The sequence below is a fragment of the Carassius carassius genome, chromosome 9 (genome assembly GCF_963082965.1).
Source record: "Carassius carassius chromosome 9, fCarCar2.1, whole genome shotgun sequence".
Taxonomy (NCBI): domain Eukaryota; kingdom Metazoa; phylum Chordata; class Actinopteri; order Cypriniformes; family Cyprinidae; genus Carassius; species Carassius carassius.
Window position 1 is genome coordinate 12,845,627 of NC_081763.1, and position 24,052 is coordinate 12,869,678.

Sequence of the window (24,052 nt, forward strand, 5' to 3'; positions counted from 1 at the left end):
TCTAGAATGGGTCATACTTGTAGGGAATCACTTTTTCTCTTCTTTTTTATGTATGTGGCCAAAAGTAAGATGAAATTCTGACTCAATTTAAATCATTGAGGTCTTTATAACAGTACAGCAGACTTCTTAATATATATAAATATCAGTTGTCACTCTGTATCTCCCAACAATATGTCTTAGATGATATTTAGATGCTTAGTTTTTATTGTGAGGTACAAAACATAATGCAATACAATGCACTTAGGATTTAGAGATGAAAAAATAATTGATCAGTCCTCAGAAGCTTCATGTGTAATATTTGATACTCAAATTTTAACATGATTATAAGGTTTATATGGTTCATCAATACTATGCAAGTGAATTAAAAGTCTATATAATGTAATATTTACATATAAGAAAAGTTTACATGATTGATCTCTTGTCTACTAGCTTAAAGGACATGAGACGGATCAATTATTTGATTACTCAAATTATTTGAGTCACACTGAGAAATATAGTCATATGAAGGATTTTTTATTTATTTTTTAAACTGGTTACATTTTTTTAAAAACCAGTATCTCTAAACACAATGCAGAGCACAGATGCATTTCATTACTGTTCAGACCCAGAGATTATTAGTGTTATTGTAAATAATATAAAACTTTTATACAAAAGTGTCTGCAGTGCATTTGCAAAGAAATACAACCAGTCAAGAAAAATTCAACAGTCTCTCTCTCAAAAAAAAAAGGAACAACAATAATTACCAATGCATTATAATCACAATCATTTATGTCTCGTATTTAAGCTAAATATCAAACTCATTATGCAAACATTCTGAGAGCAAAAACTTGCTAAACTTCATTTATGTGCAATAAATAAGAGAAAGTGTAGCTTTCCAAGAATAATATTTTTAAAAAGAAAGAATACACGGCAATATAACTATGCACCTTCTTAATATATTTATGAAAACTTGTAAAGCACAATTATTCTCTTAGAAAAGAACCCTAATTCAAATGATCTCTAAGAAGAGAGATATAGGGAGCTTATGAAAGGAATGATGGAGAGTGTGAGAGAAACTGAAAATAAAAGGAGGTTGGGTGAGTGTATGAATGCATTGTTGTTGAATTCGACAAATCCAGGTGGGTTGCTGCCTATGGTAGAGGTGATCCAGTTCTGGTACTGAGAGACTCTGGTATACACACCGGGATATTTGGGGTCTGCACAACCAATACCAAAACTCACAATGCCGGACTGAATCCACAGGGAGTTGTTCCTATTGACCAGTGGACCTCCAGAGTCTCCCTGTTTTGATTAATACAAGATTTATAATATATCACATTTATATATATGAAAATACAGAAAAAAACTGACTATTAAAATCTGTGCAAAACCAATCATCAACCGATCAAGATGCATGCCAGTTAGAAATATGTCCAAATGTCATCTGATTGCTCTGATGTCATGCTGACATATTTCAAAAAGTCATGCGGGAAAAAAAAAAGAAAAAAAGATGTTATCAGGGCCACAAAATAAGTACCCTTTCACATGACTTAATTAAGTTAATTTGTGGCCATAATTTACTAATTTGTTCCTCCAATTTAATGGCCACTTTGTAAAAATGCAAAAAAATTAATTAATTAAATGTAAAATTATCAATGAAACATTCAAATAAAATTATTTGTGTCAACACGTACTGAAACATTGAAATGATCTCGTGGCCACAAGATTTTATCACGTTCCCACGAGTTAATATGTCATGGCCACAACAAAAATAAGTGAACCAAACATGTCCCCTCCCGGTCACCGTAGTACGATGGCCAGTTTTTACCACTATTACAAAGTCCTGCTACTATTAAAAATCATGACTATTACAAAGTCAGTAAGTGTAAAATTTCCAGCTTTTAAAAGTCATGTATATTCCAGCTTTTGGGGGAAATCTGGTTAAATATAAATGGACATTTAAATATAGTAGCCCTAATTATATATATATATATATATATATATATATATATATATATTACATTTACATTTATTCATTTAGCTGACGCTTTTATCCAAAGCGACTTACAATTGCTATATATGTCAGAGGTCGCATGCCTCTGGAGCAACTACGGGGTTAAGTGTCTTACTCAGGGACACATTGGTGTCTCACAGTGGATTCGAACCCGGGTCTCTCACACCAAAGGCATGTGTCTTATCCACTGCGCCAACATATATGTATGTATTTATGTATATATATATATATATATATATTTATTTATTTATTTATAATATTGCATACATAACATTTGACTGAAATGCTTGTATTGAAATATTTCGATCATTTCATATTTTAGAAATACAACAGTATATATTTTTTAATATAATTTCTACTAGCCTATAAAATGATTTAAGTTGTGTTTAATGCATAACAGTGACTGTAAAATATAAATTTTAGGTAAAGGAGTGGCAAATTTTGAGTTAATGTTTGGGCTAGGTCACTGGGTTAGTGTTGATTCCCCATTAGGCTATTTTTTTTTACTAAGGCCAAACTGAAAGATTATTAATGCTAATGTAAAGCTTGCAGGTTACCCACAAACTTTTAATTAGTGTTTTGTATATTAAAAATTTTCAAATGAATGACTGATGTCTCACCTGACATGAATCTTTTCCTCCCTGATTTAACAATCCAGCGCAAATCATATTGCTTGTGATTGCAAGAGAACCATAAGCATTACTACAGTCACTGTTGCTCACAATTGGTATCATCACCTCCTGCAGTATGTCAGGAGCCGCACCTGTGACACAGGTCAGAGGATAATTTTAGTGGCTTTTAATGTAAAATTACAGTTAATTGTTGAGCTTTATAGTATTGTTGTTTTGCAAGTAAATCTCCACTCACCTCCAGACTGTAGCGCTCCCCATCCAGTGACCCAGCTGTCAGAACCTGCAGCAAATTTACTACCATCAGCCGCCAGACAGACTGGCCTAATATAATTAGAGAAAGTCACCGATGAGGAGAGCTGGATCAGTGCTAAGTCGTTGTCATGGGTAGGATCAGAATAGTCAGGATGGTTGATGACTCTACTCGCTCTCCTGAAAGCTTCATTAAGGTTTGAGCCCGACTGGCTCTGACGTCCCAGGTAGATACTAATGGTACTCATTGGGCTGTATGTAGAGAAAGTCAGTTTGAATTCAACTAGCATCAGTTCATAATAGTGTCTTGAGCTGGATTTAAATTCCATACCTCTGGAAGCAGTGAGCTGCAGACAAAACCCAGTCTTTATTGATTAGACTCCCACCACAGAAATGGCCTCCAAATGTGGCGCTTTGAATGCTGACTTGCCATGGCCAAGCACCTGCCGTTGCATCCTCCCCTCCAACAATCTTATTGTTGAGGGGGGCTTGACCACATACTGATGAAAGGGTAAGACGATGTGTGAATTCCCAATAAAAATGATGTAATAGTCAATACACAAAAGATATGTGGAACAATAGTTGTATGGATGTTAAGTCTACAGTATGACAACTTACCATCTAACTGGCAAAGAGAACCTGAAATACAAAGAAACCAAAAAATTAGATGCACATGAATGGAGCGAATGAACTGGTTTGTGTAGCCTGCAACCTCTCCTTTTTCATGTCAGCACATAACATTAACGTGAATCAAGATAAGAGTTTCACATGGATTGGGCGTTTAGGGATTCTAGCCAGGTTGATGAATGTATTTCATTGTCTTGAAAATAGAAGCTAACCTGTCCGTCCTGTGAGCTAAATTAGGAAGCCTGTTTCACACAGTGTGAAGTAGCAGTGTAAAAACAAAAGAAGTTAATGTGCTTTTACGGATGACATCTCTGTACAGCATCTTGGGTTACTGAATTAAGTATGTTTTAATAATGGCCATAAATTATAAAATGGTTATGAGGTATTGGCCCGTAAGTGCTATACTTGATTCAGACTAATTTAGATAGATTTTATGGAATCAAATTGATATCAGGTAATTCATCTACAAAAAGAATCAGTGGGTGATTTTGTTCAAGTGTTTTGTGCAGCTTCATAAAAGCTTGTATTGTAAATAGGCTCACAGAGGCTACTAACAATACTACAGAGTAAAATAAAAAATAAAATAAAAAAGTATTGGAGAATGTTTTACAAGAAAATACTATTTCAAGTCTTTTTACTTAAAAAAAAAAATAAAAAATAAAATTCACCTTTATTTCAGTGTTACTTGCTGATCCTTTGTGATTCATTTGCTAGCAATTTCTGAGTGAAAATTGTTCCACCAATTTTTCCTGCTATGTGTAACTTTGCTTGCGTGAACAGTGTACATATGGTATTCTTGTTTAATACTCCCTTTACTCGCTGCTTACGTGTGGAGCTGGTGAAATAGGTCTTACAGCCAGGATTTATTTTTTATTTTTTTTACCATAGTGACATACTTGGACAAAGTGCCTGAATGCAAGGAATTGTAGCTAGATTATTCATATTACTGCAACGTTGTTTTGTCCTAAAGTCTATTTCTCACCGTGTACCACTTTGCATAAACACCCTAGGCAATATTATCCAGAGGGCCTGCCATTAGCTGCTTTTCCACTGTCAGGCCAGTGCGACCAGTGCTTAAAACAGGCCGGGCGGGGCTAATAGCCTCAGGCCAAAGTAGTGCTGCATTGTCACCGTCGGGCCTGAAGCTCCGCTGTGCTTCACTAAAACTCGCCCTTTACACACCTCTCAGGAACAACGTCATGCAACCTCATCATTTCACCGACAAAGAGAAGTTATCAGAAAACTAATAAGAAATAAATCACTGGAACTAGCGCGATCACAAAACGATCATGATAAAAGCCGCCATTTGTTTGCATGCTTTGTTAAATATTTAAATCCAAAAGCATCGATGTTTTACTATAAAAAGGTGATGCATCCTAATGAATTAATTTATCAGGATTGAAAATTTGTCACACAGAAATAAAACGTTATAAACATAGTCTGCTATTCAGTCGTGTCTGTTTCTGTTTATTTGAAGTCACAATAGCCTATATACATCATATTTTGGAAGAATGATAAATTCTATATTTTTTATAAAAGCTCCCGAACAAAACATTGGCCCCGAGGAAGCCCCGACGTGGCACGATCAAGCACCGGAAGTGACAGTGGAAACACGACTGGCCCTGGTACGCACTAGCACGGCCGCTTTTGGCATAGAGAGTAAAAGAAATGGACACAGCGACCCCATTGGATTCAACGGAGACAAGTAAAGTCAATTAGAATCACGCACTTCCTGGGGGTCGAGCGTACTGCGCAGACTCAAACTGAGCTTGATGACGTAGATGTCACGTGAGCAACCTGTCTGACAGTTTTAAGTCTTCTAATCGCTGTGCCTAGAGAAATCTGAATCACCCACTGAATCTTGCAGAGAAGGCGAGCGTGAACAGGAGCAAATTTTGGTAAGTATTCTGATTAATTATCTCCCCTGACTTTATGCCTCCAGATCCCCCAATCAAACCCCCAAAAAAAGATTGCCTGCGAGCTTCTCCTCCTGTCCATACGGTAATTGCTCTTCTGTGTGACAGAGAGTCGCAGGTTATGACGCAATCGTTAGCCTATTTTTTACAAAAACTTCAATAAAATATGAAACCCTGCCCCCCTGGCTTTTGGCCCGACAGTGGAAACACGGCTATTGTTGTTTCGTGGGCTATGTGACGTCAGAGCGGAGAACTGTGAGTACATCGATCTACTAGAACGAGTTCACAGGTGGGAAGTTACAGGTCTGACTGCAGTTCCAGTGCACCTTCACGGGTAGAAGGTTGGAAAAACATGGGTTATGGGTTGCCCGGAACGCGGCATAATTTATCTACATTAAAATAATTATAGCCGCGTTTCCACCACAGGAACCAGGGACTTTGGGCTGGTCGTCTATGGGGCTGGTACTTGGGTGTGTTTCCACCGCAGGAACCAGGAACTAAATAGAGTTCCGGGTAAAAAATGCCACTCAGAAAGTCCCTGCTGGCGAGGTGGTACTTTTTCAAAGTTCCTGAACTTTCGGGGGCAGGACTTGTGCGCTAAATATCCTAATTTGGTTGAGTTCACGCAGCATTTTGATTTCAACCACCATCTATTCAGATAGTTTTCTAAATATTACAGTTATTGTGTCATGAAATGTAATTTTACAAGTATTTCAGGAGGGAATGTAGTTGTTTAAAACTCAAATCTGCGGTTTATTTATAAAGACAGCGTCTATTTAAAAATGTGTTTCGCCGATCTCGGAGACAGTGAGCTCCACACAATCAAAGGAGCTCAGTAATCATGTATCCGCTGAGAGCAGCCTCACCTCGGCTAGACCTTCTGATGTGTGCCGCTGGCTCTGATGTCTCTTAAGTGGTTAAACATAAAATATAATTCGTTTTGGGTAAATCTAACAGGTAAGCTTTGGTCTGTATTCAATTTATCTATATGTTAAAATTAAAATAAAAAGAGGCAATTGATATAATATTTCGTTACATTGTAATGGATGTATATATACACATCCCTGAACTAAGTACATTTCTGCTGCTATTATTATGTTTAAATGAAAAACAAAAGTATTCAGTGGTATTTGATATCCTGTTTCGTTTTATTATAAATATACAGTGAGGAAAGTTGCAGTAGCCAAGGCCTGCTGACTGATATATCAAGTACGCTGCTGATTGCAGATTTACCGGATTAAATGAACGCGGACATCACACTCCCGAGTCGAATGCACAAAGTCTAGCTACGGAGGATGCCAGTCCAAAATGTGCGCAAGTTACTTTGTATTGAGAAACGAGCACAGACGTACGTCACCAGACTATTTGCCTAATCTTTCTTCATCTAATCTTACTTCAGACCGCGGTGGAAACACAGAAAGCAACAGGTCTGGGGGGGAAATAGTTCCTGGGGAAAAAAGTTCCTGGTACAATTGTTCCGGGTAATTTCGGTGGGGGGTAATGTCTTATTGCATGGATTTGACATATACCCATTAAGCATAAAGGTTCTTTATTGGCATCTGCGGTTCCATGAAGAAACTTAGCTAAATATCACTGCAACCTTTTCATTAAAAAAAAAGATCTTTATATATTGGAAGAAGTTCATTAGATTATTAAAATGTTCTTCAAAATGGTTGTTTCAAGAACTGTGCACTGACATGCTCTTTGGGGAACCCAGGTTGATTCTTCTTTGAAGTTTGAACAGCAAGCTTCATTCTTTTATTTCTTTTTTTATTATTATTATTATTGCCATTCATTATGAATAACATTTTACATATCCACGGAAACTTTACATTGCACAAAGGTTTTTTTATTTTTTTATTTATTTTATTTTATTTTTTGTGGTGGAAAAAGTTATTTAGTGTTCTACTTATAATAAATAAATAAAAACTTATTTGGGGAACCAAAAAATTGTCCTTCTGAGGCATCGTGGTGAAACCACATTTTGAGACTATTATTTAAGAAATATCTAAATGGAATATTTATTATTGAAACATTACTGAAATATCAAATAAATACTATTATTTTACAGGAGTGTAAGTTTGTACACTAATCAGTCTTTATTTTTATCATAGTTTTTAAAACAGTTTAGTTCAAAGTCGGCAACCTATTTTAAATGTCTGAAATTGAATTTCAAACATTTAAGACTTTAAATCAAAAGGTGTTTCCGATCATAAGAAACAGGTGCTTTCAGACCAACTGCCATTTACTAACTTCATTAGCAACAAGAATCAGCTATTTAAACATTAAATCAATACTTAATACTTTATAGACTTACCTGCTATGTTTAGAAGTATGGTTGCAGCAACACTCAGCGCTGTGTTAAACTTCATACTTCCGCTCTGGTCTGTGGTCAGATGGCTGTTTGTTCTACTCTCGGGTCTCTAATGAGATGTATAGCAGGTAATAACCTGTTCATCAAGCATTACCTGCACCAACCACCATAAGTGTCTGACTCGTCTTTTTTTTCAAGTGCATTTTATTCTGTTATTTACTGTACACGCCCCGGTCACCTTTACAGGTGTGTAATGTTAAGAATTACTTACTGAGCTCTTTTCAAGGTCACTTCACTACACATTAACACATTACATAATTTCAAGTGTCTCTAATTTGATGTTTATGATGTCGCTTAGAATATGCTATACAAAGGGGCATGACAGAGCAGATATACAATATGTTATAAATACATGAGAAGTCTTGTTATAAACCTTCCAGTCTGCTTCTGCCTCTTACCTGATGCATGAAATAAACAATAAACCATCCAGTGAGTCTAAGAATCGTAGTCTTTCCGGCTTTTATTATTTTAATCATCATTTTAAAATTAATTTGTGCCAGTTAAACAGAAAGACACATACGTACACTACTCTTCAATTATTTTTTAAATAAGTCTCTTATGCTCACCAAGGCTGCATTTATTTTATAAAAAAAAAACAGTAATGTTGTGAAATATTATTACAATTTATAATAATGTATTTATATTAAAAATATCTTTAATCGTAATTTATTCCTGTGATGACAAAGCTGAATTTTAATTTCATTACTCCAGTGTCACGTGATTCTTCAGAAATCATTGTAATACGGTGATTTGGTGCTCAAGAAACATTTATTGTTTTTATAAGAATTGTCAAAAACAGCTTATTTTTGGTTAAAACTGTAATATTTTTTTTCATGAAATGTTGATGAATAGAAAGTTGAAAATAACAATGTATTTCAAATAGAAAACCTGTGTAACAGAAATGTCTGTCACTTTTGATCCATTTTTTCAACAAATATATAGTATATATCATTTAAATGACAATAAAGTTAAAAAGGAAATGATTGAAATAAAAACAATATATTTTTTAATTTCTTTTGCTGAATTACCTTAATCAGTGTTGTGTAGAATTATCTGTACTTTTACTTTGGCAGATTTATATACTTTTCTCAAGTGTCATTTGATGATGACTACTTGTTTTAAAATCTAGTTTTACTGGTTTTGTTACTTTGGACAAACCCCAGAGGAAAACATTTCCCCAAGGCATGGGTGATGATCTCATATCCTACAAATAACTACCCATTCATATGTGTACGTCACATTGTTTTTTTGTGTGTGTTTTTTTCACTATTATCTTTGTTAATTGCTAAGAAAAGATGAATTCCACATTCATCAATTATAAGTCTCCTCTTCATAAAGTACTTCCATAAACTATTAAAAACCATGGATATGGTTAGCAGGAGTTCTTACAGTCTGTTGATCATCTTTGTATGAGCAGCAGTGTCTGGAGTGAACACTACAAAATTATGAAATGAAAACCATGGATTCCATCTTTGCATCAATAAATTAATATTTGTTAACTGGTAACCAATTAGGGCAGCAAAATGTTTAAAAATTAACTTGACACCCACATTAACTTGACATGTTAACCCCCTTTAAAAGTTCAAAGGTATGTAAGTATAACACACACAGTTTGTCCTTTAAGTCCATATTATTTAGGCATAGTCATTACCCAACCCTTTTTGTAATCAGTTTCGACTGGATATCTCACCTTTATGTCCTTTCAGATTCAGTAATATTATTGATTTATCTGCACTAACACTTAAAAACATTTTTAATCAACACAGAAATCTTTAAAAATTGTATGCTCAGTGAACAAGTTGGCATAACAGGACGTTTATGAAAACATCGCTTCTGTTTAATTCTTTTTAATTTTTGCAATGTTATAATCTAAACTTTAAAGTTGTGTAACGTATCTAGCAGTTGCTATTATGTACAACGTGTCGTCAAAAAAAAAAAAAAAAATCGTTGCCCTTATAAAGATGTCAGATTCCCAACGCCACTCTTCACCGGAAACACACGGCACATCATTTTGACCATTCTTCCGGTTGGCTCCTGTCCCACGTAGCCATTTTGCGTTTCCTGGACAAAAAAGGGGTTTATATAGAAAGACAGTCAGATACAGAATAAAATTAGTCTTCAGCTCAAACCGAGAATCAAAAGTGCGGATGTAACTGTGCAACATGCTAGGCACGGCAGCGGGTGACCATTCCCAACAGCCAGCCGCGGCCCGTATTCAATGAGGATACCTTTGGATAGCTGGCTGACGAACCGTTAACGAAAGCGTGAGATAAAGACTTCGTAGACACTTAAGTGCAGTACGACATCCATACTTAAAAATTATACTCTAAGTAAGCTAGAAGGCGGACGTTGGTAGAAATATGGACCATGTGTTGATTTGAAACATCGCAGCGGGTAAAACAACAACAACAAACGCCACGGTTATCTGCGGAGGAAGCCGGATAACTGTTTATTCACCGGGAATAAACCTCAGGATCGCAGCACGCCACGGTAAGACAGTCAGTTGTCTTTGAACCCTTGAGTTTATAACCTAATGGTGATTGTGAGGCGTTTATAACTGCATAAAATCAGGCTTTCGGTTGTTGACAGACGCTCATCTTGAACCTGTCATGAACTAGCCGGGCTTCTTCCATCATTACAGTATAACCATGAATTATTATTAAAATACTAACAGTTCCATTTTAAGATAGTGTTTGTGTCTCAAAACCTGGTCAGCTGCCTAACTAAAAAGCATCGAACACAGTATTTTGCCTGTAATAATACCCCAACGTTCACTGCAGTTTGACAAGGTTTTGAGACACAGCCGGTGTGTTTCTCTGTGTTTAGTTTCCCTTTTCCAGCAGAACACCGGAAACTAATTGTGCCCCCATTCCCAATTAGCATTTATAGTATGCAAAACTTAAAAAAAAAAATGTAAACACTTGACAACTCATTCAGCCCTGTGGCCAACAAAAGTGATCCACTGCACACTGAGTCCACAGGAAAGGCTTTAGTGGCGTGAAAGGTTCAGCTGCACAAATACATTACGAACTTAAGTGCACTCAGTGGGTAGAATGAAGAACATTACTTGCTACCATTTAAGTACAATAATATCACATTAGACAGAGTGTAATCAATACTTGATATTTATTGTGTAATGTTAGTAGATTGTTAAAGACCTCATCAATAGTTTGTGATGATACTTCTCAGTCCTGATTGCTGCACATTTTGGATGACAAACCCAGGTCTTGGAGCCTCTGTTGGTGAACTGAAGATATAAACCAGGTGGTGTTAACAGTTATTTCACCCAAAAATGAAAATGCTGTCATCAATTATTTACCCAATTCCAAGCCTATGAGAAGACATAATGAAGAGATTTTTAATAAACCTGAGAGATTACGTTCCTTCCATTGAAAGTCTGTCAAACCAAAACTTTGATGCTTCAAAAATTCATATGAGACATGGTAAATGCAATCTATATGAATCAAAAATGTCAATCATCTAAATAGACACCATTGCTTTATATGAGGAACAGGTTTATTTTCGGATTTTATGCACATTTAAACAATTGATCAGTGTTTTTTGAATCAAAGTTTTGATTACTTTGATTAAAGAGTAGCCTAACTAAACCCTAAACCAACTTTTTTTAGTTAATGATCTATAAGAATGGGGCTTTATTAGTGCTCTTCATTGATTCGAGTTAACTTTTTTGACATTTGAGTATAAAGTGTTTTAATTCTACAATATATGGTGTAAAAACGTCTGAGTGCTGCCCTCTTCCGGTTGAACGGTGGCTACTGCAGTTGATTTTTCCTATTGGATGTTGCGGTGGCAAGTGACGTAAGCAGTTTCCAGCTCACCACGCCCCTTGGTACGAGCTACCACACCCTTGGCAGTATAAAACCATCTTGTTCTGTCAAAATCACTGTAGTGAGTCAGTGAGTTGGAATTGCGAGTATTGAAAACGACCAGGATAGACTATTATAGCATCTATTTAGCATAGCAATTATATAGTTATTTAGATTATTTTGTGTAGCCTATGTAGTAAATTAGCATAGTTGTTAGTGTAATGTTAGTATTGTTAGAAGCATAGTTAGTTAGTAGCATAGTATTGCATCAGTTAGGATAGCTTCAAGTTGGCGTAGATTTATCTGTATTTAGTACAGTGGTCAGGATGGTACGTAGGTGTAGTGTTGCTGGTTGCATGCACTTGGCCTGGAAGGTGCAAACTGCATTTAACGCGGGATTGCTTCTCCAACGCAATGGAGGTGGAAATGGGCTTCTCCACACAGCTCGCGCTGAAAAGCGATGCGATGCGGGAGTTAAGAAATAACTCAAATATTGCCAGTGGGTGGAGTCAGGCCTTGACCAGGGGTTTAGTTACCCTTTAATGATTTAAATGGACCCTATTTGATTCAATGCATGTTATTTCTTTTACAAACAACATTGTCTTAGTAATCTTTTGTATAACTTTACTTTTTCGACTGCCATCACAGATCCTGGGGTGTAATGATATACCAGTGCCATCGTTTGGTTCATATCACAGTTTTGGATAGGGGTGCATATATCGGCCGATGATTAATGCGCATCTCATCAGTAAAGCCGGTTATCTAATCAGCGGTATACCATCAGGTGCATGATTTCACATAGTGCAGCCGTTACTACATCGAGCCATTGTTAACTGACAAGCTCCACAAATCAATGGTGATAATGAACGTGGATTTGCGCAGCTTGTCAGTTAACCGGCTTTACTGACAAGATGCGCATTAATCATCGGACGATATATATCGTGGACCCCTGTTTTTTGAGCCTCTGTTCTGTTTACTGTGGAGATAGGGTTCATGGAACTTTTAACCTAATAATAATTAACATTGAAAGTGCTTTTTTTTGCTATTTTTGGCCAAATAATTTTGGTTGCCAAACATTTGGTGAATCCCTAATAATAATAACAGTAATTATGTTAATCATGTAAATCATGTTAATTAATGCATTAGCAAATGAGACTTTGAGACTTAAAAATTGCTTCTTTGTAAAGTGTTACCAAAAAAATCTATTGCCTTAAATCTTATGCTTAATGCAAAGAAGTCATTGGACAGCATTACTTAGTATTAGGACTGTCACTTTTGAGAAAAATCAAATTCGAACAGATATCGAATATCATGCAATGTATTCGAATATATTTGAATATCTATGTGCCCCAACACCCCCCATAAAAAAAACCACCGTAGCCTAGGGGCCGTTCACATATCGCGCCTAACAACCATGACCTGTTCTCTCCATGAAGATGCGGAAATTTCAGCAAAGGATAAATGGATTTGCAGCACTAAAAATCAATTGCAGTAGCTCTGCTACTAAATTTATTTCAAAATGGCAATCCAGCTATGGTCAGCTGTTCCTTCATCTTGGCTGAGCTTTCAACGTTGTTACGGGAAAGGATGAAGCTGATTGGTTAGTTCTTGCAGCGGTGCGCTTGCAGCTCTCTGAAAAGTTGAGATGTTTTGAACTCAATGCAGTGCAGACGCGCCTGGAAAAAACGAGTGCGTTGCTCCGCGTCGCTTCCATTATGAGCATACCGCGCGCCTGCATTGGAAATAACAAACATGAGCGTGCAAAAGACGCGATATGTGAACGCCCCCTACGCACGCTAGTCTCGTATTGCAGCATGCAGCTCGCTTACAGAGCAAACGCAACAGGGATATTATGGATGTGAGGCCATTTGTGCATTTTGAGACATCTGTTTGGATTCAACCTACATGCTACAGTGGGGAAAATATTTATTTGATCCCCTGCTGATTTTGAAAGTTTGCTCACTTACAAATGCCTGTACATGTGCCGCCTTGTGCAGGGGGCAGGACGCTGCAGGATTTCAGTCCATTGTGGTGCAGTGTGTTACCGATGTTTTGCTTGGTGACTGTGGTCCCAACTGCCTTAAGATGATTAATATGTTCCTCCCATGTAGTTCTGGGCTGATCCCTCACCTTTCTTATGATCATCCTTACCCCTTGAGGCAATATCTTGCACGGAGCTCCAAGGCTGATTGATGGTTGTTTTGTATTTCTTTATTTCTGAATAATCGCACCAGCAGTTGTCTTCTCCTCACCAAGCTTCTTGCTGATGGTTTTGTAGCCCATTCAAGCCTTGTGCAGATCTTGTCTCTGGCATCCTTTGACAGCTCTTTGGTCTTGTCCATGGTGGTGGGAGAGGTTGGAATGGAAGATGCAGATTTTGTGGACAGGTAATGAGCTGACATTAGTAGGGATGCTCCGTTCTGCCTTTTGTGCCTCAGATACAGATTCCAATATCTAGGGTTCAGTATTGGCCTATATACCGATTATACGATACCGACCCAATACCAGTGAAGCCCCTCCCCACATTTAAATGAGGCCATCCTTAAAAATATTCTTGTTTGCCGTAACCCGACCGACCCTGTCAATTTAGCACCGACTCAATTTTTTATTTTTTTTTGCTTTTAGTCCTACCGACTTGCCGATTGTAAATTTGCGTTAAGACCGACCAATTATTTTTTTACTCTTCAAACAACTAATACAAACGCAATAAAATACTATTAATTATATTTAAGTATTGTAAATATATAAATTTCCTTGGCCTACATACAAATGAAGGCTATCTTCTTTAATAAAAAAAAAACCCTGACGTCATCTGTGTTTACACGGATATCACACTGTGGCCTGTGCGTTCGCTTCGTCTCAGACTCTCACTCACTGTCAGTCAACGGTTCGCGCTTGGTATTGATGGCTGCGGCTGCAGTAAACTAAATGTTCGTGGTCACTGTTCAAAGTCATACGGGTTCGGGCACCATAATACATCTAAAAAAATTCATTAAAACAGCTCAACCTAACTTGGCACAAAGTTCTGGAAAAACTGTGCCCAGATCTTTTCCCATCCCTTCTCCTCTATAGTCTAAAACCGTGACCGTGTCGACTGTCACTTTATGTTCGAAAATCTATTGCACGAATCAAGCACGAATCAACCAACACAAGTTTCGAAAATGAAAATAAGAAAATGATTTTAACTACCTTTTCTCGGAGCGCGTCAAGGTTTTTTTTTTTTTTTTTTTGGAACAGGCGTCACACAGCAACTGCAGCTTCGGACAAACACGCATAACAGCAAATAATACTTCTGCACAATGTTTCTCTTTTTACAACAGAAATGTGAATTCAGCAGGTATTCAGTCTCACACAGTTTCGGGCTTGAATCGCCTAGGGCTGTCAAAATAGCTAAAAAAAATTAATTCTAATTTTTTACTTAAATATGATCAAAATTCGAATTGTATTCGTATTTTAAATGCATAATTTCAGTTAGGGTGAAGAAAAGCTTTTTGCTTCTCTTCTGAGGCTCAAGATATTACTGCATGTTTATTCAAAGCATTAGAATACATGACTGTGGAAAAAACATTTAAAATAATGTGTATGAACCAATTATTATTAATTAAGTTGCTTAAAGAACTATAAGCAAAACAGCATCATGCAGAGGTGGAAAGTAACGAATTACATTTACTCGCGTTACTGTAATTGAGTAGCTTTTTTGTGTACTTCTACTTTTTTAAGTATTTTTTTTAATCTGTAATTTTACTTTTACTTAAGTATATTTTGTTTAAAGTATTGTACTTCGCTACATTTTAAAACACATTAATTACTGAGTAAAAAAAAAAGTCAGTAAATAATGGGCAGGAGGGCAAACTGGCGCTAAAATCACAAGAAAGATGCAGACGGACAAAACAGGCGTTAGTGGTGCAGACATGCTCTATTATGCTGTGTATGCTGTGCTTGCCTAGGGAGACCAAACTAGCAGTTTATAAAATCTCGACAAGACATCAACCCCACGTAAGCATATAGAGGTGAGCTAAATAATTGCGTCATTGCATTGGTGGTTAAAATGATGCTCTGACATTTTAGCAAGAGGTTTTGCACAAATTAGCCAAAAAGACTGGTGCGGAGTGTGCGATATATATTGTCTGCGATAATATCATAATTGTTGTTTTAATGATGTACGCGCGCATTTAGAGTGTTCTTTCACTGTGTGATTCAGTCTGTTGAAATGCATTTAGAATGAAATCAATCAAAATCATTTAGAATCAAAATCACACAAAGAATGCTGTCTTTTCCTCTAAAAATCATAATCACACACACACACACACACACATATATATATATATATATATATATATATATATATATATATATATATATAGATCAGTGGGGATTTCTTTAAGACTGCAAGGGAAGCTCAGCTTCCCCTCTAATGTAAAAAAAAAAACCCAACGGTCAAATATGTACTATTGTGTAATATGTATTGTGTTAATCAGCTACATGTCGGCTGACTCGATTTTCTTCTCATACATTCCCGTAGCGTCACAGTGCATTTCCCTGTTGAAGCCGAGCGTCCATTGACTTCGATGGGGCTGCTTTGAACAGTTTTTTTCAGTGCTCCGAAGCTAGACGGTCATTGGATAAATGCTACGATTATGTCCCGCCCACGGACGCTCAGCGTCTCTGGAGGTGAATGAAGACTGGGCTTCCGCGTGATGATTGGAGGATCTGTCGATCTCCTTTTGACTGACAGCGGTCTGCACCATAAGAAGTCGGCGAAGCTGTTTCACGCTCAGTCCCATGATCGCGGATTTCTCAAATGTATTCGAAAGACAAACTGCGGCAATATTTCTTGATATTTGTAAAATGCAGAACCACCACAAAATTAAATTGGTAACTAAGACAGATTGAAAATGTGCGCGCGCACACACACACACACACACACACACACACACACACACACACTATAGCCATCTAGTGGTTAAAGTGATTTATTACAATTTTTAAACTGAATTTCCCCAAAAATTGGCAAAAATCTTACATTAAACCTTATAAAATTATCCATGGTATCCCCATGTATGAAAGTTAGAAATCTGGGTCTTTTATGAAGTGAATTTTACCTGAAATGCTTTTTTCTTTTTTTGTAAAAAAAAAAAAGCCTATTTAAATAAATATTTATTTATTTATAGAAATGTAAAAGATTTAAATCCTCCAAAAACTGTACAAAGTTTAGTAAAAACATAAATGAACAGAGTAAAATTATATTTGTAAAAAATTTAAATATTTTACTATTACAAAATAAAATGTTATTGTCTGGGGTCAAAAAGACCCCGAGTGTCATTACAAATGAAGACCATCAGAGGGTTATAATGTAGGCCGAAAATGAGCTTCCCCTCTTTGAAAGACCAGCAGCCGCCACTGATATATATATATATATATATATATATATATATATATATATATATATATATATATATATATATATATATTACAACAGGACAGTAAACTAAGAGACTTGCATTTTAGACACCATATTGCCATTGTTTTTGCTCTATTTCTACAACAAAAATGTATTCCAAACACAGCCACCAAAGCAAAATTTTGCATCTCTGAGCAACATGACAGTGTTTCGTTTCTGATTGAATCAACTGTTTAAATGATTTGGTTCAATCGCAATGACTCACTTATTAACAGTGACTTGCTGACACATACTGGCCATTTTAATTTCACATTTAAAGTATCTTTTGATTTTTTTTTTTTTATAATTAAGTTTTTATAATTTCAAATGAGTATTCAACATTTTATGTCTGGCATATCAAAACATTATTCATGCATTTGTAACTGCAGGTTAAATGCATTCTTGTCCTGCACTAAACAGTGTAATACATCTAAATGCCACGTCCGATGAAGCTTTTGCATTTCCTCTGTATTGAAAAGATGAGTTTGTTGATACTGATTTGCCAGATAACAGCCCAAATGTTTTATTATTCTAAATAACTGATTCCTTTAATTAAAAACAACTAGTTTGAGATTAATAGACCTATCCCAGGGCTGTCAAACTCAGTTCCTGGAAGGCCATAGCCCTAACCCTGCTCCAGCACACATATCATGTAGTTTTCAAATAAACCTAAATGATTAGATTAGCTGGATCAGGCGTGTTTAATTAGGGTTAAATCTAAACTGTGCAGGACTGTGGCCCTCCAGGAACTGAGTTTGACACCCTTGGTCTGTCCCATTTTTGACTCCCTCCCACTGGTTAAAATGTAACTAAGTAATTTTTACTCTGAGTAAAGTTTAAATGAGCTACTTTTTACTTTTACTTGAGTGGATTTTTTAGACTGGTACTTTTACTTGTACTTAAGTAAAATTTCATTAATGTAATGGTACTTTTACTTGAGTAGAATATTTTTGTACTCTTTCCACCTCTGGCATCATGTATGCATGCATTGTTAAATAAATAAAAAGGGCGGAAAACCAGTCACACAGGATACATTTTTTCATTTAAAAACATGAGATGTGTGAACGGCCTGGTTTCAGTTTTGATGTAAACAAGATCTTCTCCACATTGATTTTTATTTTTTTTTTAGTGGCTTCAACTGGATAGGCTAACATAACCTTTTAATGCAATGACACATATATTGTCATCGCATCTCGTGCGCGTACACGAGGTGAAAGATGAGAAAGCAGATACTGCGTGTCGACCTCGTCCGCCTTTGAAAGTTGTGTTAGACACAGCTGTGCGCGCAGCGAGATGGAATGGAACACGTACCGGGGCTCATAAGGCAGCTTCCTTAATGCACACCTAAAATTCATAATGCACATTCGAATGTGGATTTTTATTTTAAATTCGACGAATATTCGAAAAAATATTTTTTTTGATAGCCTAAGAAAATCGCCTATGCGATTTCTTTTTTTTTTTTTTGTTGTTGTTGAAAGTTAATCGTAAACACAGCCATGTTGAAGCCTGCAGTAAATGTTTTGCATTATGGCAGTCCACTCTGCTTATTGTTTTTCGAAAATGTTGCACTCCTGTTTGTCATTTTGCACGTAACTTCACGCCAATAAATCATCAGAAATATTGGTCTTTACCAATATATTGAATCTTTACATTCCTCCTGCCTGTTGTCCGTGGATTTACCTATATTTGGTGTTATTTGCCATATAAAACTTTAGACATGCAAAATCGATTTTACAATCGATTCAATTAGAGATCGACCGATATGGGTTTTTCTATAGCCGATGTTTAGAGGTCAGGGTCAGCCGATGGCCGATATGTGCTGCCGATTTTTAGGGCCGATATCTTGAAGTTTTCCCCTTCATTTGCATGCAAAAATGTCACACTAATAATAAGTGGATGCACAACATTTCTAAACTTATCATCATTTATTGAGCACTGACTTGAACCATCTCTCGAATCTTAATTTTGTGCACTGCACAGTATTAAAATAAAAAATGTATCCAAAGTTAACCAAACAAAATCAATAAACTGACCAAGTATTAAATATATAAAACAGGTCATATATATATAATATATATATATATATATATATATATATATATATAAAGTCAATCATTTACATAAAAGTTTTAGAGCATTTATCAAGTAAATTTTTTCAAGTTTGTTGGAACATAAATGTAAACTTAAATATACATTTAAATAAATACAATTTTAAAAATAAAAATCCTGAAAAATATAAAAAAATAAATATATAAAAAATAAATAACAGTAGTGCTGCAAACACACTAGCAACCAGCAACATTTGTGTTTGGTATAAATGACACAGAACATCTAAAGTGCATTCTATTTTCAAACTTACATCGCAGTCTGTTCATTATTAAAATAAAGTAGAGTCAACCAAACATATAAAAGGTTACACTGGTCAGTTTACCGGATACCGGTCCTCTCTGCTGTTATGCCAAGGACGTTTTTGCTCATGTGAAGAGGATGATCTTTATCGTCTAGTTTACATTAAATAAATAAAAAATATTATATTCGATTCAAGATGAATGGCATGCTCAATTCCTTTTAGGTTTGATTTGGGTGCTCTTCGGTCCAAGGTAGAACATTTAAAAAGGCAGTGTAGAGAAAAGAAATCTCTGATAGCCGAGGCACTCCTTAATTAAAATGTCTTTAATGAAAAAATGACATGTCCTAAATGGACAACTTTAAAATGCCCACGCGTAGCGGCATGAGGCCTTCTTCAGGGCATAGTGAAGCAGATAAAAAACTGATCTTATAATGATAAATACACACAGGTAGAAGCAAACACACAGGTGCTGACAATCAATGTTGAAGGTCTGCAGGTAATTGCTAGGACACGCCTCTCACACGGTTCTCAGCACTAAAGCTATTAGTCACAATAATAAACAGAAACACAGGCAACAGATAACATGCATATACATTCATGCATACCTCTCACATGGTTCTCAACACAGAAGCTTATTGGTCACAATACTAAACAAAGAAGCAGCAGCATGCATATACATTCATGCAATATATTACTAGGGCACGCCTCCCACCTGATTCTCAGTACTAAAGCTGTTGGTCACAATGTAAGAAAAAACACAAGCAACAGGTAGCATGCATATATTCATGTATACACATTCATGCATACAAATGCATACACATATACATATACAATACATATGAAAAGTGAGTAATCACAGGAAAGAACAATGTTCCAAAATCACAGAAAAGGTCTATAATCTATCTCCTCATTTAATCCTGGATAGTCCATTGCTTTAAAACTCCATATCCAAAAGGTTTCACGCTGCAATAACTGTTTTAAAATATCACCTCCACGTATTGATTTTTTTAATAATTTCAATTCCCTGAATTCTCAAAGATGAAGGGTCACTATGGTGTATTTCTTTATAATGTTTGGCCATAGGGTAATCTTCGTTATTGACTCGAATTGCGTATTTGTGTTCATAGAACCGCTCTTTTAGTTTTCTTTTTGTTCTGCCCACATAGAAACACCCACATGGGCATTGTAGGCGATAGACCACATATTCAGAGTTGCAGTTAATAAAACCATTAGTCTTAAATTCTCTCTGCGTTCTCAGATCACAAAAAGTCTTACTTTGAATGACACCCTCACAATGACTACAAGATCCACACCTATAGGTTCCCCACAACCCTTTTTCTAGCCATGTTTTTTGTCTAGGACCTGGAAGGTAACTTCTTACAAGTTTGTCCCTTATGGATGGTGCCTTCTTGAACACAGTCATCGGCGGCTCTGGAAAAACGTCTTTCAGAATAGAATCACTTTGAATTAACCCCCAATTGGACTTAATTATTTGTTTCATTTCAGAGGCACTACTACTATATTGGGTAACAAAGACAGGTCTAGAGTTGTTTTTAGCCATGTCTTTCCTCCGCTTTTTTTTCTTTAGTAGATCAGAGCGTGTTGTGGATCGTGCTTTTATTTTTGCTTTTTCTATTGTCATTGGTGAGTAGCCCCTAGCCCTGAACCTTAATGTCATATCTTGGGCCTGCATTTCGAAATCAGAGTCATTATTGCAGATGCGTCTAAGACGCTGAAATTGTCCAAAAGGAATGTTATCTTTCAGGCTCCTTATAGATGGAAGCTATCAGCCCTTTATTGATATATGCATGCTACCTGTTGCTTGTGTTTTTTCTTACATTGTGACCAACAGCTTTAGTACTGAGAATCAGGTGGGAGGCGTGCCCTAGTAATATATTGCATGAATGTATATGCATGCTGCTGCTTCTTTGTTTAGTATTGTGACCAATAAGCTTCTGTGTTGAGAACCATGTGAGAGGTATGCATGAATGTATATGCATGTTATCTGTTGCCTGTGTTTCTGTTTATTATTGTGACTAATAGCTTTAGTGCTGAGAACGTGTGAGAGGCGTGTCCTAGCAATTACCTGCAGACCTTCAACATTGATTGTCAGCACCTGTGTGTTTGCTTCTACCTGTGTGTATTTATCATTATAAGATCAGTTTTTTATCTGCTTCACTATGCCCTGAAGAAGGCCTCATGCCGCTACGCGTGGGCATTTTAAAGTTGTCCATTTAGGACATGTCATTTTTTCATTAAAGACATTTTAATTAAGGAGTGCCTCGGCTATCAGAGATTTCTTTTCTCTACACTGCCTTTTTAAAAAATATTATAGTTTAACATTTAGATACATTGCGAATATGGAAACATTTGGATATGTGCAGAACGAGACGTGAGCAATAACCTCCAAATACATCTAGTCAAACCCGCGCTCGCTCGTCCTCGTATGGATCGGATCATTTTTCGGATCAGCAAAAAAAAAAAAAAAGGCCAAGACAAATAAACATACGTTTTGTCTTTTTTTTATTAACATTAAATTATTAAATTAAAATATATGAAATCAACTTAAAGTGCACGTAATATCTTCTTTTTAACATAATAGCCGGACTTCTCATCTCCCAGTCTGCTGTGATGAAGTGAGCAGTTATCATCACCGAGCTCTCCGTCCCCCTGGACGTCCACCCGTTTGTCGTGAGCGCAACAGAGGATGCTCGGGATAGTTCATCCACAACGGTTTTCTTCTCCTGTTCATAAAGATCTGGCACAATATTTTTACTCTAACCTCTTTCCTCATCATTATATCTGACAGGGAATACAAAATGCGCGGGCCGTTCAAGCTCCTCCGTTCCTCCGCTCGCCATGACCACTGAATGTGGACTAAACATGCGCAACTTTTTTTTTTTTTCATAAATCAATCCGCGGGTCACGTGTGTGCCGAACCGAAGATATTGATCCGAACGGATCACGGATCAATGATGATCCATTGCACCACTACTATAGTGTGTCATTTGAAAACATTGCAGATGCGTTTTAAAATACAACAACGAGCACCATGAAACCATTTAAAGAGGGGCATTCAGCGATCTCCTTGACGAGAAACAGTCAACAAAGTAAAATGATCTCCAACGTATGGCGCGCTCTCTTCATTTTATCAAATGATCATAATCACATCTATTCATTTTTCAGTCCTGCTACCAGCATTTTATTCAGACTAAAACCCCTTTAATTCGGGTGAGAAAGCTTTTTTTCCAAGTGGCTTTTGCACATAATAATAATACCGCTGCAGATGCAGTTTGCAGCATTAAGTAATTAATTGATCATTAATTTAAACAACGATCGATCATGGAAATTATAGAATATTGACATCCCTAAATACAAATGAGTTGGATGGAAAACTGGTTATTGTTTGCATCAAACCATGCTTCCGAACAAATGTGATTCACGGTTCTGGGCAGGTCCACGGTGCTGTCTGTGAGCGGGGCGGAGTAAAGTCAGAGACAGTTTACTTTGGTAACGTCACGCTGCAGTAGCTGCCAACTTCTCCACCCCATTTACAGAGTGAAATTCTCTGACTACCTTTATCTCCCAGGACTGCTGTTGAATCTTCCAAAAGTTTTGGCTTGGGGTGCTTCACATGCAGTGGCAGCAGCAGCACTTTCCACCGCACCAATAACACGGGGTTGCCCGCCGACGTGCCTGACTTAAAATCGGCGCTACTAAACACGGATATCGGCCGATGCCGATATATCAAAAAATGACAAATATCGGCCCGATATATCGGCTGACCGATATATCGGTCGACCTCTAGATTCAATGAACACTCGTCGCTCAAATCAAACAAAGGTTGCATTAATACGTAGCGGTGGATGCAAGTAAAACAGTACCTCATTTTTTTTCTCACCTGAAATTCATGCAATAAACATGTTTTTGACAAAGATTTAAATTTGTTTGTGGTTTATATAGCCTGCATCAAAATGAGGTTTGCAATGATGCGCCGAAGGCACGGGTTGAAGACCCAGTCAGTGACGTCACGATATGCTAATTTGTTTAAATTCATACCGACGTCATCATCACAAAAATTTACTTTTTTTTTACATTGAAACTTGAAAAAAAAAAATAGACCGACCTACCGACCCTTTTTAAAAAAAAAAAAAATTACTGTTACTGCAAACCAAAATATTTTTAAGGATGACCTGAATGTAGAATTTATATATCTCTGTGTGTGGAACTGATAATCATTCTTTCACAATCTACTAGATACAGACTACTTCATTATAAAGAAAAATAAAATAAACAATAAATATGGAAAAATATAGGCCTGTGCATATTCATGATCTATGACAAAAATTTATCATAAACTTAGTTAGTGGATAATTCGGCAGCAAGAATCAGTGCACATCAGTGCTCTTTATATTATTATAAAATCCATTAATTAAAAACATTCATGAATGTATATGTAAGTATATACTATAAAATTGAAATAAATTTCTTAGCAGTTTAGCAGATTAGCAGTTACACAACAATGTTCTACAACAAAGTTACTTTATATCACAAAGTTTATTTTGGTTGAAAACGTGTTAAAAAAAAAAAAGCATTCAAGATCAAGCAAAGCAAACTGAAAAATCAAGCAGACTGCGTTAATTA

At 36.4% G+C, this 24,052-nt stretch overlaps 2 protein-coding genes across 3 annotated transcripts in view; one reads left to right on the top strand and one right to left on the bottom strand.

Moving 5' to 3' along the window:
* Nucleotides 1-549: 549 nt before the first annotated feature.
* LOC132148966 (trypsin-like) lies at nt 550-7,898 on the bottom strand. Its single transcript, XM_059557806.1, has 6 exons — nt 7,735-7,898; nt 3,493-3,513; nt 3,206-3,374; nt 2,861-3,126; nt 2,614-2,756; nt 550-1,281 (listed from the first exon to the last, which is right to left on the bottom strand). The coding sequence occupies exons 1-6, from the start codon at nt 7,787-7,789 to the stop codon at nt 1,000-1,002; spliced, it is 936 nt and encodes a 311-aa protein (XP_059413789.1). The 5' UTR covers nt 7,790-7,898; the 3' UTR covers nt 550-999.
* Nucleotides 7,899-9,786: 1,888 nt separating this feature from the next.
* The window catches only part of LOC132148963 (serine/threonine-protein kinase TAO2-like), a 37,383-nt gene continuing 23,117 nt past the window's right edge, over nt 9,787-24,052 (top strand). For both annotated transcript variants that reach the window (XM_059557800.1, XM_059557801.1), the window contains exon 1: nt 9,787-10,281. The gene's annotated coding sequence lies outside the window, so the exon portion shown is untranslated. The remainder of the gene's footprint in view (nt 10,282-24,052) is intronic.